We start from the raw sequence: 16,403 nt of genomic DNA on the forward strand, positions 1-16,403 counted from the left end.
GAAATATTTGAAAAGTGTTTGATTCAAAATCCAATTTTTTGTCCAAAAATTCTTAGCGCTAACTTACCATGAACAAAAACACTAAATTCATAACGTTCAATTCACAAACTACACGCAATTAACCAGAGATATTTACAAACTAGATAACACGCGCCGAGATTTTTGCAAAAAAGTAGACATTTCTTTACAAAATCCAAAGAATTTCGATATTCTTAAAATTCTCTCACCATAAAACCTTACCATTGGTGTTCTTTATCCTAATATATTGTAGTCTATACCCAATGTTAAAACATAGCTTGGTGACCGGATGTTCTATTCACTATCTTAAAACATGGGGGTCACCACGGACACCCCCCCCCCCCCACTTAACCTCCAACATCTTCTTATAATGTGGATTCCTGCATCTGAAGTTGTTCTGGCATAGATAACTACTCCATAAGCCATCTCGGATTCATCGCAGAAGAGATGAAGATAGACTTGCTGAAAGCTGTCCTTGGCCAAGTAACGAGGTTCTAGCGGGGAAGACAAAAGTTTTAAGCTATCCATCCAGTGTTGGAAATTGTTCGCTATAAGTGCCCCAACATGGTCATCCCATTCCAAATCCCCCTCGGATTGGTTAAATTGGGCACAAAAGATAAAAAACTCATTTTAGACTCATTTTCATGTGTAGTCGCGTTGAAGCAATCTTGATAAATGCAACTGACAAAGTTTTGTTGCTCTTTGTTTTCTTTTTCAGCCTTTTTCAACCGTCCGGAGTTGACAGAGTGCGATTTGGGATATTTTAATAATTTGTTTGAAAATTAAGGAAAAATTCATATACATCTTTTTTTTCTTCAAAATTTTTTATCATTGTCTCAACATGATTCCAATTAAAATACAACTTGAACTTAATTTTAAACTCTGCACGTAATATAACGATGAAATTTTACAATAAGATCAGATACGTCAAAAAATTAACCAAAACCTGAGATTTCCGCAACTTTTTCCAAAAAATCAAAGTTTTTGCAATTATTTTTCCAAAAACCTTGGTTTTTTTTTCGAAGTTTGAGTCAGTTTCAGCAGAGTTTCAGGTAGATGTTTCAAAAAGTAAGAGTATATAATAAATTAAGTTGAATTATAATAAATCTTATCTGTTTTTGAAGTTGTTTAAAAATTGTTTGATGAAAAATCCAGGTTTTTGTCCAAAAACTCTTAGCACAAACTTACCATGAACCAAAACACTAATTACATAACCTTCAATCCAAAAACTACACGCAATTAATCAGTGATATTTACAAACTAGATAACACGCGCCGAGATTTTTGCAAAAAAAACTAGACATTTTCACACAAAATCCAAAGAATTTCAATTTTCTTACCATTCCCTCACCATAAAACCTTACCATTGGTATTCCCTATCCTTTTTTTTTGTTTTAGTTTAATTTAGGTGACCAAAAGATGCTGGGTGGAATCCGTTTTGTGTTTTCTATGGATTGAACAATTTCTGGTGAAATTCTTGATGTTTTTTGTCCGGAAATTTCTTGGTCATGGTTGAAACGCGTCCTTGTCCTTTTTGGGGAGTTGATTTTTAAATTTTTCACTTTGAAAGTTTCTGTCGAAATTGACCACATTATGGCTCCTGTAACACAGGCGTGTTCCCCACTTCCATTTCCTCTCCTGTTTCACTGAGAGTTTCATCCATGCTTTTTTCTTCTGACTCGGCTCGCCTTCTCTCAAGTATCATCCTAAATCGGTCTTCTACTTATGTAATTTCAGACATGGTTTTTCCAAGCTGACCACATTTTACGATCAGGTATTTGGTCAAAAAATCAGTTTTGAAGAGTTCTTTTTTGGCTCAAATCTTTAACCTTTGCAACTAAAAACCAAAATTAATTCGTATCTTTTTGTTTCTTGGAATATCTGGATTAATTATTTTTCTGGTTTTTTGTATAAGATGGTTTATATAAAACACTCAGACTGGAGCGCCAGTGAGTGTGTAGTTATTGCACAAACATGTTCATGAAACAAAACTCATTGAAATTATGCAATTTTTTTTACCTTGTTGCTACTGTCAAACAATCACAGAGATCTGATGCGACAAAGCACTAACCAAAAGCTGAGATTTTTGCAATTTTTTCCAAAAACTTGAAATTTTTGCATTTTTTTTTTCTCCAAAAACCGTGTTTTTTTTGACGTTTTAGTTGGTTTCAGCATATTTGCAGGTAGATGTTTTAAAAAAAAAAGTAGATAAAAAATTAGATTGAATTATAACAAATCTTATCTGTTTTTGAAGTTTTTTGAAAAGTGTTTGTTTCAAAATCCAATTTTTTATCCAAAAACTCTTAGCGCTAACTTACCATGAACAAAAACGCTAAATTCATAACGTTCATACCACAAACTACACGCAATTAACCAGAGATATTTACAAACTAGATAACACGCGCCGAGATTTTTGCAAAAAAAGTAGACATTTCCTTACAAAAGACCAAAGAATTTCGATATTCTTAAAATTCTCTCACCATAAAACCTTACCATTGGTGTTCGATATCCTAATATATTGTACTCTATACCCAATGTTAAAACATAGCTTGGTTACCGGATGTTCTATTCACTATCTTAAAACATGGGAGTCACCATGGACCCCCCCCCCACCTTAACCTCCAACATCTTCTAATAATGTGGATTCCTGCATCTGAAGTTGTTCTGGCATAGATAACTACTCCATAAGCCATCTCGGATTCATTGCAGAAGAGATGAAGATAGACTTGCTGAAAGCTGTCCTTGGCCAAGTAACGAGGTTCTAGCGGGAAAGACAAAAGTTTTAACCTATCCATCCAGTGTTGGAATTGGTTCGCTATAAGTGCCCCAACATCGTCATCCCATTCCAAATCCCCCTCGGATTGGTTAAATTGGGCACAAAAGATGAAAAACTCGTTTTTGACTCAGTTTCATGTGTAGTCGCGTTGAAGCAATCTTGATAAATGCAACTGACAAAGATTTATTGCTCTTTGTTTTCTTTTTCAGCCTTTTTCAAACATCCGGAGTTGACAGAGTGCGATTTGGGACCTCGTGAAATCGGTCTTTATTTAATTTGATCATTGACAAAAATCTAAGCGAATCATTGGGTATCTGCTGGGGTCCGAATGCACCAGGTCCTGGTTTCTAGATGTTCCTCTTTCCTTGTCACCTGGGAGGCTGCACTCGGACACATTTTTGACTCTTTCGGCAACAACTGGAATTGCTTCAAAATCAACACTCGAGACTTTTACTGGCTTGATGAGGTTTGCAGTGCCTTGGGGCATGCCTATAGGCTTCAATGAGTCCAATTTATCCATACACCGGTACTGGAAACAATCAGAAACTGGATGCCAAGTTTTGACGCTGTGGTCATTTTCTGCTAAAACTAACTCCTTGTTTTCCTGCAAATTGTCGGGTATATCGCTCATGACAAGCTTGCTGTTGAGAGATTACTTCCAAAATACTTCTTGATTTTGTCATAGAACCCCTCTGATTTGTTGATTGCAACCTCACCGTAGCTTGTCAGTCTGGTTCATGTGTCTTAATTTGATCGAAATGTCGGATACACTCGAGTTCGTTGGATTAGTGTTGGGATTCTGGAGACGGAGGAATATCTTCAACTTCCCAGAATCTGTTAAATGTGGTGGAGTGGCTGTCAAGAAAGTTAATTCCATATCATGGCGAGTGTATTCGTGTTGTGACTGTGTGGTCGGTATCAGCGACACCTGAGACTGTCCAGCCAAGGATCGTGTCGGTCTTCAGCTACTGTGAGCTTTCTTTTTAGTGTTGAGAGCTTTATAATCTATGACTTAAATGTAACTTGGTTCTGAGCTCAATTTAAAATTTAATATTTTGAGTGAAAATTGTGGAAAAATCCATATTTTTTTAATCAACATTTTGTATCATTGTCTCAACATGAGTCCAATTAAAATAGAATTTGGGCTTTATTCTCAATTCTGCACAGAATGAAACAAGGACATTTTACAACTAGATTAGATCTGATGCGACAAAGTACTAACCAAAAGCTGAGATTTCTGCAATTTTTTCCAAAAAATCAAAATTTTTGCAATTTTTTCCAAATACTTGAAATTTTTGCGTTTTTTTTCTCCAAAAACCGTGTTTTTTTTTCAACGTTTTGGTAGGTTTCAGCATATTTTCAGGTAGATGTTTAAAAAAAAAAGAGTAGATAAAAAATTAGATTGAATTATAACAAATCTTATCTGTTTTTGAAGTTTTTTGAAAAAGGTTTGATTCAAAATCCAATTTTTTATCCAAAAACTCTTAGCGTTAACTTACCATGAACAAAAACGCTAAATTCATAACGTTCATTCCACAAACTACACGCAATTAACCACAGATATTTCCAAACTAGATAACATTTTTGCGAAAAAAGTAGACATTTCCTTACAAAAGACCAAAGAATTTCGATATTCTTAAAATTCTCTCACCATAAAACCTTACCATTGGTGTTCGTTATACTAATATATTGTACTCTATACCCAATGTTAAAACATAGCTTGGTGACCGAATGTTCTATTCACTATCTTAAAACATGGGGGTCACCACGGACACCCCCCCCCCCCCCCCCACCTTAACCTCCAACATCTTCTAATAATGTGGATTCCTGCATCTGAAGTTGTTCTGGCATAGATAACCACTCCATAAGCCATCTCGGATTCATCGCAGAAGAGATGAAGATAGACTTGCTGAAAGCTGTCCTTGGCCAAGTAACGAGGTTCTAGCGGGGAAGACAAAATTTTTAAGCTATCCATCCAGTGTTGGAATTGGTTCGCTATAAGTGCCCCAACATCGTCATCCCATTCCAAATCCCCCTCGGATTGGTTAAATTGGGCACAAAAGATGAAAAACTCGTTTTTGACTCAGTTTCATGTGTAGTCGCGTTGAAGCAATCTTGATAAATGCAACTGACAAAGATTTATTGCTCTTTGTTTTCTTTTTCAGCCTTTTTCAAACATCCGGAGTTGACAGAGTGCGATTTGGGACCTCGTGAAATCGGTCTTTATTTAATTTGATCATTGACAAAAATCTAAGCGAATCATTGGGTATCTGCTGGGGTCCGAATGCACCAGGTCCTGGTTTCTAGATGTTCCTCTTTCCTTGTCACCTGGGAGGCTGCACTCGGACACATTTTTGACTCTTTCGGCAACAACTGGAATTGCTTCAAAATCAACACTCGAGACTTTTACTGGCTTGATGAGGTTTGCAGTGCCTTGGGGCATGCCTATAGGCTTCAATGAGTCCAATTTATCCATACACCGGTACTGGAAACAATCAGAAACTGGATGCCAAGTTTTGACGCTGTGGTCATTTTCTGCTAAAACTAACTCCTTGTTTTCCTGCAAATTGTCGGGTATATCGCTCATGACAAGCTTGCTGTTGAGAGATTACTTCCAAAATACTTCTTGATTTTGTCATAGAACCCCTCTGATTTGTTGATTGCAACCTCACCGTAGCTTGTCAGTCTGGTTCATGTGTCTTAATTTGATCGAAATGTCGGATACACTCGAGTTCGTTGGATTAGTGTTGGGATTCTGGAGACGGAGGAATATCTTCAACTTCCCAGAATCTGTTAAATGTGGTGGAGTGGCTGTCAAGAAAGTTAATTCCATATCATGGCGAGTGTATTCGTGTTGTGACTGTGTGGTCGGTATCAGCGACACCTGAGACTGTCCAGCCAAGGATCGTGTCGGTTTTCAGCTACTGTGAGCTTTCTTTTTAGTGTTGAGAGCTTTATAATCTATGACTTAAATGTAACTTGGTTCTGAGCTCAATTTAAAATTTAATATTTTGAGTGAAAATTGTGGAAAAATCCATATTTTTTTAATCAAAATTTTGTATCATTGTCTCAACATGAGTCCAATTAAAATAGAATTTGGGCTTTATTCTCAATTCTGCACAGAATGAAACAAGGACATTTTACAACTAGATTAGATCTGATGCGACAAAGTACTAACCAAAAGCTGAGATTTCTGCAATTTTTTCCAAAAAATCAAAATTTTTGCAATTTTTTCCAAATACTTGAAATTTTTGCGTTTTTTTTCTCCAAAAACCGTGTTTTTTTTTCAACGTTTTAGTAGGTTTCAGCATATTTTCAGGTAGATGTTTAAAAAAAAAAGAGTAGATAAAAAATTAGATTGAATTATAACAAATCTTATCTGTTTTTGAAGTTTTTTGAAAAAGGTTTGATTCAAAATCCAATTTTTTATCCAAAAACTCTTAGCGTTAACTTACCATGAACAAAAACGCTAAATTCATAACGTTCATTCCACAAACTACACGCAATTAACCACAGATATTTCCAAACTAGATAACATTTTTGCGAAAAAAGTAGACATTTCCTTACAAAAGACCAAAGAATTTCGATATTCTTAAAATTCTCTCACCATAAAACCTTACCATTGGTGTTCGTTATACTAATATATTGTACTCTATACCCAATGTTAAAACATAGCTTGGTGACCGAATGTTCTATTCACTATCTTAAAACATGGGGGTCACCACGGACACCCCCCCCCCCCCCCCACCTTAACCTCCAACATCTTCTAATAATGTGGATTCCTGCATCTGAAGTTGTTCTGGCATAGATAACCACTCCATAAGCCATCTCGGATTCATCGCAGAAGAGATGAAGATAGACTTGCTGAAAGCTGTCCTTGGCCAAGTAACGAGGTTCTAGCGGGGAAGACAAAATTTTTAAGCTATCCATCCAGTGTTGGAATTGGTTCGCTATAAGTGCCCCAACATCGTCATCCCATTCCAAATCCCCCTCGGATTGGTTAAATTGGGCACAAAAGATGAAAAACTCGTTTTTGACTCAGTTTCATGTGTAGTCGCGTTGAAGCAATCTTGATAAATGCAACTGACAAAGATTTATTGCTCTTTGTTTTCTTTTTCAGCCTTTTTCAAACATCCGGAGTTGACAGAGTGCGATTTGGGACCTCGTGAAATCGGTCTTTATTTAATTTGATCATTGACAAAAATCTAAGCGAATCATTGGGTATCTGCTGGGGTCCGAATGCACCAGGTCCTGGTTTCTAGATGTTCCTCTTTCCTTGTCACCTGGGAGGCTGCACTCGGACACATTTTTGACTCTTTCGGCAACAACTGGAATTGCTTCAAAATCAACACTCGAGACTTTTACTGGCTTGATGAGGTTTGCAGTGCCTTGGGGCATGCCTATAGGCTTCAATGAGTCCAATTTATCCATACACCGGTACTGGAAACAATCAGAAACTGGATGCCAAGTTTTGACGCTGTGGTCATTTTCTGCTAAAACTAACTCCTTGTTTTCCTGCAAATTGTCGGGTATATCGCTCATGATAAGCTTGCTGTTGAGAGATTACTTCCAAAATACTTCTTGATTTTGTCATAGAACCCCTCTGATTTGTTGATTGCAACCTCACCGTAGCTTGTCAGTCTGGTTCATGTGTCTTAATTTGATCGAAATTTCGGATACACTCGAGTTCGTTGGATTAGTGTTGGGATTCTGGAGACGGAGGAATATCTTCAACTTCCCAGAATCTGTTAAATGTGGTGGAGTGGCTGTCAAGAAAGTTAAATCCATATCATGGCGAGTGTATTCGTGTTGTGACTGTGTGGTCGGTATCAGCGACACCTGAGACTGTCCAGCCAAGGATCGTGTCGGTTTTCAGCTACTGTGAGCTTTCTTTTTAGTGTTGAGAGCTTTATAATCTATGACTTAAATGTAACTTGGTTCTGAGCTCAATTTAAAATTTAATATTTTGAGTGAAAATTGTGGAAAAATCCATATTTTTTTAATCAAAATTTTGTATCATTGTCTCAACATGAGTCCAATTAAAATAGAATTTGGGCTTTATTCTCAATTCTGCACAGAATGAAACAAGGACATTTTACAACTAGATTAGATCTGATGCGACAAAGCACTAACCAAAAGCTGAGATTTCTGCAATTTTTTCCAAAAAATCAAAATTTTTGCAATTTTTTCCAAATACTTGAAATTTTTGCGTTTTTTTTCTCCAAAAACCGTGTTTTTTTTTCAACGTTTTAGTAGGTTTCAGCATATTTTCAGGTAGATGTTTAAAAAAAAAAGAGTAGATAAAAAATTAGATTGAATTATAACAAATCTTATCTGTTTTTGAAGTTTTTTGAAAAAGGTTTGATTCAAAATCCAATTTTTTATCCAAAAACTCTTAGCGTTAACTTACCATGAACAAAAACGCTAAATTCATAACGTTCATTCCACAAACTACACGCAATTAACCACAGATATTTCCAAACTAGATAACATTTTTGCGAAAAAAGTAGATATTTCCTTACAAAAGACCAAAGAATTTCGATATTCTTAAAATTCTCTCACCATAAAACCTTACCATTGGTGTTCGTTATACTAATATATTGTACTCTATACCCAATGTTAAAACATAGCTTGGTGACCGAATGTTCTATTCACTATCTTAAAACATGGGGGTCACCACGGACACCCCCCCCCCCCACCTTAACCTCCAACATCTTCTAATAATGTGGATTCCTGCATCTGAAGTTGTTCTGGCATAGATAACCACTCCATAAGCCATCTCGGATTCATCGCAGAAGAGATGAAGATAGACTTGCTGAAAGCTGTCCTTGGCCAAGTAACGAGGTTTTAGCGGGGAAGACAAAATTTTTAAGCTATCCATCCAGTGTTGGAATTGGTTCGCTATAAGTGCCCCAACATCGTCATCCCATTCCAAATCCCCCTCGGATTGGTTAAATTGGGCACAAAAGATGAAAAACTCGTTTTTGACTCAGTTTCATGTGTAGTCGCGTTGAAGCAATCTTGATAAATGCAACTGACAAAGTTTTATTGCTCTTTGTTTTCTTTTTCAGCCTTTTCGAACGTCCGGAGTTGACAGAGTGCGATTTGGGACCTCGTGAAGTCGGTCTTTATTTAATTTGATCATCGACAAAAATCTAAGCGAATCATTGGGTATCTGCTGGGGTCCGAATGCACCAGGTCCTGGTTTCTAGATGTTCCTCTTTCCTTGTCACCTGAAAGGCTGCACTCGGCCACATTTTTGACTCTTTCGGCAACAACTGGAATTGCTTCAAAATCAACACTCGAGACATTTGCTGACTTGATGAGGTTTGCGGTGCCTTGGGGCATGCCTATAGACTTCACTGAGTCCAATTAATCTATACACCGGTACTGGAAACAATCAGAAAATGGATGCCAAATTTCGACGCTGTGGTCCTTTTCTGCTAAAAATAATTCTTTGTTTTCCCGCAATTCGTCGGGTATATCGCTCATGACAAGCTTGCTGTTGAGAGATTACTTCCAAATGTGCATGCAGGCTTTATCCAGAGCGTCTGTGAGAATCTGGCGCAATCTGATGTCTTGTTCCTCAGTATCTGCACCACCAATTTACTCGTCCACGTAGAAGGACAAGGACTCACGAAATCCTAGCTTTGTTTGTTCATCTTCTGTTGTGCCGGCGGTGTGTAACAAGACTCGTATGGCGTGATAGCTACTTGAAGCTATACCGTAGATGGCACAGGTCATCGGGTACTTCTCAATTGAATCTTCTTCTTCTCTTGTCCAGTAGAGCTGATGTAGATTTCTGTCTTTAGGGAATAGTTCTATTTGCCTGTACATCTTGGTGATGTCACCAGATAGTGCAATTTTGTAGAATCGAAACCGGACAAGGTTGTGAAAGAGGTCTGGCCGATTCTTTGGACCAACCAGTAGACGATCGTTCAACGACTTTCCTTTCGAAATTGGAGCTGATCCTTTGAAAACAGCTCTGCCTTTTGTTGTTGTTGAGTCCGACTTCCAAACTGCATGATGAGGCATGATGGAGTTTTTCTCGCCTGACAGATATTGATCTGACACAGGTATTATCTCGGTACGGCCAGTGTCAATCATCTCATGAAAGAAGTCGTTGTTTATCCTTCCATTAGAAATGAATTGCCGGAAAGCTTTGCGTGCTTAGTGACCAATATCGGGCAAGCATACATGATTGATTTATTATGTGTCATGGATCCCCTGTGATTTGTGGATTGCAACCTCACCGTAGCTTGTCCGTCTGGTTCATATGTCTTATATTGATCGAAATGTCGGATACACTCAAGTTCGTTAGATTCAATTGTGTTGGGCTTGTCGAAAACTGGATCTGCAAGTTGTAGTTGCTGACCTTTTGTAGGTCTGTGGCTGTAACTTGGGTGTTTGGATGCTCGTGATCCGTGATGTTTTCCAACACCACACAACAAACTTTGAAATTTTTTTTACCAGATTTTGTTGGAATTGTGAGAGTCATTCGACATTGGGTAGACATTGGGTTCTACTGGTTCTCTCTAATAATGCGATATGGAGTTTCTGTTGTTTTGATGCCAAGCCGTTGCATAAATTGTAGGGTGATGACGATCGTCTGAGCACAATTGTCAATGAGCGCCCTCAAGTGATGAATTTGACCGTTCTGAGATCGAACTTAGACGTTTTCCGTTGGAAGAACTGTGAGAGTTCCAGTTCGGTTGATTTGGAGAGCATCTATTGTCGCCGCAACATTGGAATTGCTTCAAAATAAGCACTCGAGACTTTTACTATACTTGAGGTTCGCAGTGCCTTGGGGCATGCCTATAGGCTTCACTGAGTCCAATTTATTCATACACCGGTACTGGAAACAATCAGAAACTGGATGCCAAGTTTTGACGCTGTGGTCATTTTCTGCTAATACTAACTCCTTGTTTTCCTGCAAATTGTCGGGTATATCGCTCATTACAAGCTTGCTGTTGAGAGATTACTTCCAAAATACTTCTTGATTTTGTCATAGAACCCCTCTGATTTGTTGATTGCAACCTCACCGTAGCTTGTCAGTCTGGTTCATGTGTCTTAATTTGATCGAAATGTCGGATACACTCGAGTTCGTTGGATTAGTGTTGGGATTCTGGAGACGGAGGAATATCTTCAACTTCCCAGAATCTGTTAAATGTGGTGGAGTGGCTGTCAAGAAAGTTTAATCCATATCATGGCGAATGTATTCGTGTTGTGACTGTGTGATCGGTATCAGCGACACCTGAGACTGTCCAGCCAAGGATCGTGTCGGTTTTCAGCTACTGTGAGCTTTCTTTTTAGTGTTGAGAGCTTTATAATCTATGACTTAAATATAACCTGGTTCTGAGATCAATTTAAAATTTAATATTTTGAGTGAAAATTGTGGAAAAATCCATATTTTTTTAATCAAAATTTTGTATCATTGTCTCAACATGAGTCCAATTAAAATACAATTTGGGCTTTATTCTCAATTCTGCACAGAATGAAATAAGGACATTTTACAACTAGATTAGATCTGATGCGACAAAGCACTAACCAAAAGCTGAGATTTCGGCAATTTTTTCCAAAAAATCAAAATTTTTGCAATTTTTTCCAAATACTTGAAATTTTTGCATTTTTTTTCTCCAAAAACCGTGTTTTTTTTCGACGTTTTAGTAGGTTTCAGCATATTTTCAGGTAGATGTTTTAAAAAAAAGAGTAGATAAAAAATTAGACTGAATTATAACAAATCTTATCTGTTTTTGAAGTTTTTTGAAAAGTGTTTGTTTCAAAGTCCAATTTTTTATCCAAAAACTCTTAGCGCTAACTTACCATGAACAAAAACGCTAAATTCATAACGTTCATACCACAAACTACACGCAATTAACCAGAGATATTTACAAACTAGATAACACGCGCCGAGATTTTTGCAAAAAAAGTAGACATTTCCTTACAAAAGACCAAAGAATTTCGATATTCTTAAAATTCTCTCACCATAAAACCTTACCAATGGTGTTCGTTATCCTAATATATTGTACTCTATACCCAATGTTAAAACATAGCTTGGTGACCGGATGTTCTATTCACTATCTTAAAACATGGGGGTCACCACGGACACCCCCCCCCCCCCCCTCACCTTAACCTCCAACATCTTCTAATAATTGGGATTCCTGCATCTGAAGTTGTTCTGGCATAGATAACTACTCCATAAGCCATCTCGGATTCGTCACAGAAGATATGAAGATAGACTTGCTGAAAGCTGTCCTAGGCCAAGTAACGAGGTTCTAGCGGGGAAGACAAAAGTTTTAAGCTATCCATCCAGTGTTGGAATTGGTTCGCTATAAGTGCCCAAACATCGTCATCCCATTCCAAATCCCCATCCTAATTTTTTTTGGAATAGAATCTTCGGAATTGTAGTTACAGGGATCAGTAGTCCAAGGGCATCGAAAACTCGCCCCAAAATGCTTACTATCATCCATTGTAGGTGTTCGAATGCTCTCGAGCAAATCTAATGAGCTGCTCTGAAACAATGTAGATGAGCTTCTGTGGGTCTTTCTTTTCTTTTTAGCGCAATTTAGGTGATGTTTTTTGTCCGGAAACTTCTTGGGCATGGTTTAAACGCGTCCTTGTTCTTTTTGGGGAATTGGCTTTTGAATTTTCCGTCGAAACTGACCACATTATGGCTCCTGTGAAATCGGCTTGATTTTTGCGAAACGTTTTTGTAGGAGGCATCTAGATAGTACCTGTCAGTGGGACAAGCCTGTGAAGTGTGCTGATACCAGTTATGTTTTCAATTTTTGATTTTTTTGGTCAAAAAACTATGTCCAAAAATGGCCACTTTTTGGTTAAATTGGGCACAAAAGATGAAAAACTCATTTTTGACTCAGTTTCATGTGTAGTCGCAGTGAAGCAATCTTGATAAATGCAACTGACAAAATTTTGTTGCTCTTTGTTTTCTTTTTCAGCCTTTTTCAAACGTCCGGAGTTGACAGAGTGCGATTTGGGACCTCGTGAAATTGGTCTTTATTTAATTTGATCATTGACAAAAATCTAAGCGAATCATTGGGTATCTGCTGGGGTCCGAATGCAGCAGGTCCTGGTTTCTAGATGTTCCTCTTTCCTTGTCACCTGAAAGGCTGCACTCGGCCACATTTTTGACTCTTTCGGCAACAACTGGAATTGCTTCAAAATCAACACTCGAGACTTTTGCTGACTTGATGAGGTTTGCGGTGCCTTGGGGCATGCCTATAAGCTTCACTGAGTCCAATTAATCCATACACCGGTACTGAAAACAATCAGAAAATGGATGCCAAATTTCGACGCTGTGGTCGTTTTCTGCTAAAAAAATAATTCTTTGTTTTCCTGCAATTTGTGTCGGGTATATCGCTCATGACAAGCTTGCTGTTGAGAGATTACTTCCAAATGTGCATGCAGGCTTTATCCAGAGCGTCGGTGAGACTCTGGCGCAGTCTGATGTCTTGTTCCTCAGTATCTGCACCACCAATTTACTCGTCCACCTAGAAGGACTCACGAAATCCTAGCTTTGTCTGTTCATCTTCTGTTGTGCCGGCGGTGTGTAACAAGACTCGTATGGCGTGATAGCTACTTGAAGCTATACCGTAGATGGCACAGGTCATCGGGTACTTCTCAGTTGAATCTTTTTCTTCTCTTGTCCAGTAGAGCTGATGTAGATTTCTGTCTTTAGGGAATAGTTCTATTTGCCTGTACATCTTGGTGATGTCATCAGATAGTGCAATTTTGTAGAATCAGAACCGGACAAGGTTGTGAAAGAGGTCTGGCCGTTTCTTGGGACCAACCAGTAGACAATCGTTCAACGATTTTCCATTCGAAATTGGAGCTGATCCTTTGAAAACAGCTCTGCCTTTTGTTGTTGTTGAGTCCGACTTCCAAACTGCATGATGAGGCATGATGAAGTATTTCTCGCCTGACAAAAATTGATCTGACACAGGTATTATCTCGGTACGGCCAGTGTCAATCATCTCATGAAAGAAGTCGTTGTTTATCCTTCCATTAGAAATGAATTGCCGGAAAGCTTTGCGTGCTTAGTGACCAATATCGGGCAAGCATACATGGTTGATTTATTATGTGTCATGGATCCCCTGTGATTTGTGGATTGCAACCTCACCGTAGCTTGTCCGTCTGGTTCATATGTCTTATATTGATCGAATTGTCGGATACACTCAAGTTCGTTGGATTCAATTGGGTTGGGCTTGTCGAAAACTGGATCTGCAAGTTATAGTTGCTGACTTTTTGTAGGTCTGTGGCTGCAACTTGGGTGTTTGGATGCTCGTGATCCGTGATGTTTTCCAACACCACACAACAAACTTTGAAATTTTTACCAGATTTTGTTGTAATTGTGAGAGTCATTCGACATTGGGTAGACATAGCGTTCTACTGGTTCTCTCTAATAATGCGATATGGAGTTTCTGTTGTTTTGATGCCAAGCCGGTGCATAAATTGTAGGGTGATGACAATCGTCTGAGCACAATTGTCAATGAGCGCCCTCAAGTGATGAATTTGACCGTTCTGAGATTGAACTTAGACGTTTTCCGTTGGAAGAACTGTGAGAGTTCCAGTTCGGTTGATTTGGAGAGCATCTATTGTCGCCGCGAAATGAGGGCTGGGCTGACTAGAATTGCCATGAAGAATTGTATGATGATTCTTTTGACATGTCTTGTACAGTGTTTTTGAAGGATGAAGCACATCCTAATTCTGGTCATGAAATTCTTTCTTTTTGATGTTATCATTGATCTGTAATTCGTACGCTGACATACTGGGTATCGCTCTTGGCAGGTTTGAACTTTACACTGTGAGAAAGAGAACCCATTCTTATGAGATCAGTTATTTTCTGTCAAGAACATCTGCAGCTCACGCTCTGGCTTACGGGGTCTGGAGTTAGATCCTTCAACCACCTCTAGAGACCTGACTCTGTTGTCTAAGAACAGCATGAGTCGATCAAAGTCAAGAACTTCAGTCCCATCGTTTGTAGTTTTCCATGCCTTCTGAGATTCAAGATCGAGATTCTTTAACAGAAGGAAATGCTACAAATCGTTTTCTACTGATCTCCGAGTGCCTTGATAGACTGCGAAGTCTCTTTGAACACTGAGTGTAGCTGACGAAGCTGAGACACATTTTGCGTTCGAACTGCAGTGAATCCGTGAGCTCGTGACAAAAGCTCTCGTATCGCATTTGAAGCGCTACCTAGTATTTAATTTCTGTCGTCTCCAAGTTCATGATGAGCTTAAAAACATGGCTGGTCAAACCACTCTTGAGATAAGTCAATTTTGGAACCGGTGACTGCGTGTCATGGTCATTAACAGTGGATCGAAATTGATCAATGAAGCTTAGCCAGGCAGTGAAATCGCCACTGAAGCTAGGCAGAATAATCTGCGGCAATCTTGGTGTGATCCTTGTAGGTTCAACCTGCATAGTTGCAACAGGGTTGATAGGCTTACTTGATGCGGCTATCATTCTCTTTGCGGCTTGTAGAGTCTGACGAGCAGCCTTCTGTGTGTTTTGGCATTGATCGAATACTTGACGAGCTCAAAGAAACTGTCTGCGAGTTCTGAATCGGCAAATTTCTCAAGTCAGCGACCTTTCTGCTAACCTAAATTGTAACCAAGACGAGTTGAGCGATGAAACAACCGAGCTTGAGCATTGCTTAGCTCAATGCTCAACTGCTGATCTCGAGCTACTTGAAGCTATCACCAATGATGCAGAATACGATCAATTGATGGAGTTTGACTTTCTGTAGTAGGCTCAGCCAGCGTGCTTTGTTTCCTTAGGTTATGAATACTTCGCGATAGCTGGAAAGTGACTGTATCGTATGAAAATTGAACTGATGATGTTTTAGTTACAGCAAATTGCGGGTAAATGAGTTGAATAAATTATGGGAAAATTAACATGCGTTCTTAATTAGGTTACAGGTGAACAAACTACCTTAGCATTTAAAACACGCTTTGTTTGCTCCAACCTAAACTCTTAGTTTTGTTACAAGTTTCTGAAATTAGTAGTTGTAATGCTAGATATTTTAGACTTTCACCAGACTTTTTTTTTCAAATATTGATGCTTTTAGTTCGGATGGGTTGCATCCCTTTGATGGGGTTGTTGTTTGGAATTTATGGTAAAAAGCTTTAGAGATTAGTGTAGTAATTCTTCGATAACAGTTAATACATGCAAAATGACAACTCGACCAAGCGTGTGTAACATTCGCCCGGAAATTACACACAGTGACGGAGCGTAGAAATGTTTTATTGATGACTGGCTGACGAGTTTTGGAGCTTTTCAGAGATGACCCGACAGTTTTTGATATGGTGTCTCAGTTCTGGTTTGTTTGCGATTCGGTCTTTCAGTTCCCGTCGTAATCTATAATCAAGTTCTCGTTGTTCTTATGTTAGATTGGGGTTTATATAGATTCCATCATAGACAATAACCAGCCTAAGTTTCTTCGCATCTTTGATTGAACCCCATTTTGCCTTCGAATCGTCTAGTTTCACCAATACTAGCTTTCTTTTTCCAGGAAATGGGCTTCGAATTTTTTCGATAGAGTCGACCGTGGCGGAGGAGTTGAGATATTATAGAACGTCTTTCATTTTTGA

At 38.6% G+C, this 16,403-nt stretch overlaps 2 protein-coding genes across 3 annotated transcripts in view; one reads left to right on the forward strand and one right to left on the reverse strand.

Moving 5' to 3' along the window:
* Positions 1 to 16,403, forward strand: part of LOC134848517 (pre-mRNA-processing factor 17-like) — a 316,450-nt gene that overhangs the window by 151,753 nt on the left and 148,294 nt on the right. The gene's annotated exons all lie outside the window — the stretch shown is intronic.
* On the reverse strand, positions 9,400 to 9,900 carry LOC134848641 (uncharacterized). The gene has a single exon (XM_063866160.1). It carries the CDS (start codon positions 9,898 to 9,900, stop codon positions 9,400 to 9,402), a length of 501 nt encoding a protein of 166 aa, XP_063722230.1.

This window comes from Symsagittifera roscoffensis, chromosome 6 (genome assembly GCF_963678635.1).
Source record: "Symsagittifera roscoffensis chromosome 6, txSymRosc1.1, whole genome shotgun sequence".
In the NCBI taxonomy this organism is placed as follows: domain Eukaryota; kingdom Metazoa; phylum Xenacoelomorpha; order Acoela; family Convolutidae; genus Symsagittifera; species Symsagittifera roscoffensis.

Coding starts and splice junctions, on each gene's coding strand:
- LOC134848641 (XM_063866160.1), bottom strand. CDS start 9,900: ATGATTGACACTGGCCGTACCGAGATAATACCTGTGTCAGATCAATAT.